Source organism: Galeopterus variegatus, unplaced genomic scaffold (genome assembly GCF_000696425.1).
Source record: "Galeopterus variegatus unplaced genomic scaffold, G_variegatus-3.0.2 Scaffold7981, whole genome shotgun sequence".
Taxonomy (NCBI): Eukaryota; Metazoa; Chordata; class Mammalia; order Dermoptera; family Cynocephalidae; genus Galeopterus; species Galeopterus variegatus.
This window is the reverse complement of record NW_007734092.1, coordinates 6,516-7,627: the sequence shown is the minus strand read 5'-3', so window position 1 is coordinate 7,627 and position 1,112 is coordinate 6,516. Positions and strand designations below refer to the sequence as shown.

Genomic DNA, 1,112 nt, shown 5'->3' with positions numbered 1-1,112 from the left:
AAGTTGAGTGACATGGGTGAGCAGGTTATGAGCCAGAGATGGGCTAGACAACTGGACACATAGAAAGCTGGGCAGGTCAATGGAGAGATGGACGGTGGAAGGACGAGCTGACAAAGTAGGACAGGTGGATGGCTGGCTGGTGATAACGAGCGAACAGACAGGTAGATGGAGACATGGGTGAACAGGTGCATGAGTGGGAGATGGACAGATGGGTGGATGGACAGGTGGAAGATTGGTGGATGGACCTGTGGGTGGGCTGAAGAGCAGATAGAGGGTAAGTGGGAGGGTGGCTGTGTGGGACGGTAGGTGGGTAGACAGTGGATGAAAGATGGATAAATGCCTGGTAGGTGGGTGGGCGGACAGGTGAATAGCAACAGCCCCCGGGGTATCTGACTCCAAACCCACGTCCCTCACCAGGGCTGGGTGCACCAAGGCTGCTTCATAAGTACCTTCAGTCTCAGGGGCCTGGGTCTGGCTTGGGGGGACCCTGAGGAGCAGAGGTGGAGGGCCAGACCCTCTTGCCCCTGGTGGATTCATGGATTCATCTCTACCCCCCACTTCCCACGACCAGAACCTCTCAGGAACATGTCCCACAGCCCGGGACTCAGTGGCAATGGGGGTGCGGGGTGGGGAGCAGGGCAGGGCAGGGCTTCACCTTCTCCAGGTAGTTAAACTCCATCGCAATCTCCCGGAAGAAGAAGTAGACATGGCTGCCCCACTCCACCGCGTGGACGAAGTAGGGCTCTGTAGGAGAGGAGGGGTCAGATCCCAGCCCCTGACATGACAAGGGGTTTCTGGGACTGGGAACACATCAGCCTGGGTGGCCACTTTTGTGGTGAAGGGGAGACCTAGGCTGGTTTCAGCAGCATCTACTTTATTTTTTTATTTTTATTTTTTATTTTTTTAAAAGATGACCAGTAAGGGGATCTTAACCCTTGAATTGGTGTTATCAGCACCACACTCAGCCAGTGAGCGAACCGGCCATCCCTATATGGGATCCGAACCCGTGGCCTTGGTGTTATCAGCACCGCACTCTCCCGAGTGAGCCACGGGCCGGCCCAGCATCTACTTGAGATCCAACTGAAATCTTTCCTCTAGCTTTATCTTCAAAA

The 1,112-nt window shown here is 54.9% G+C and overlaps 1 protein-coding gene across 1 annotated transcript in view; it reads right to left on the bottom strand.

Moving 5' to 3' along the window:
* SEMA6B (sema domain, transmembrane domain (TM), and cytoplasmic domain, (semaphorin) 6B) overlaps positions 1-1,112 on the bottom strand; it is a 15,226-nt gene that overhangs the window by 8,251 nt on the left and 5,863 nt on the right. Inside the window, exon 9 of the mRNA XM_008592512.1 lies at positions 656-744. Coding sequence (XP_008590734.1) covers positions 656-744 — 89 coding nt within the window. The remainder of the gene's footprint in view (positions 1-655; positions 745-1,112) is intronic.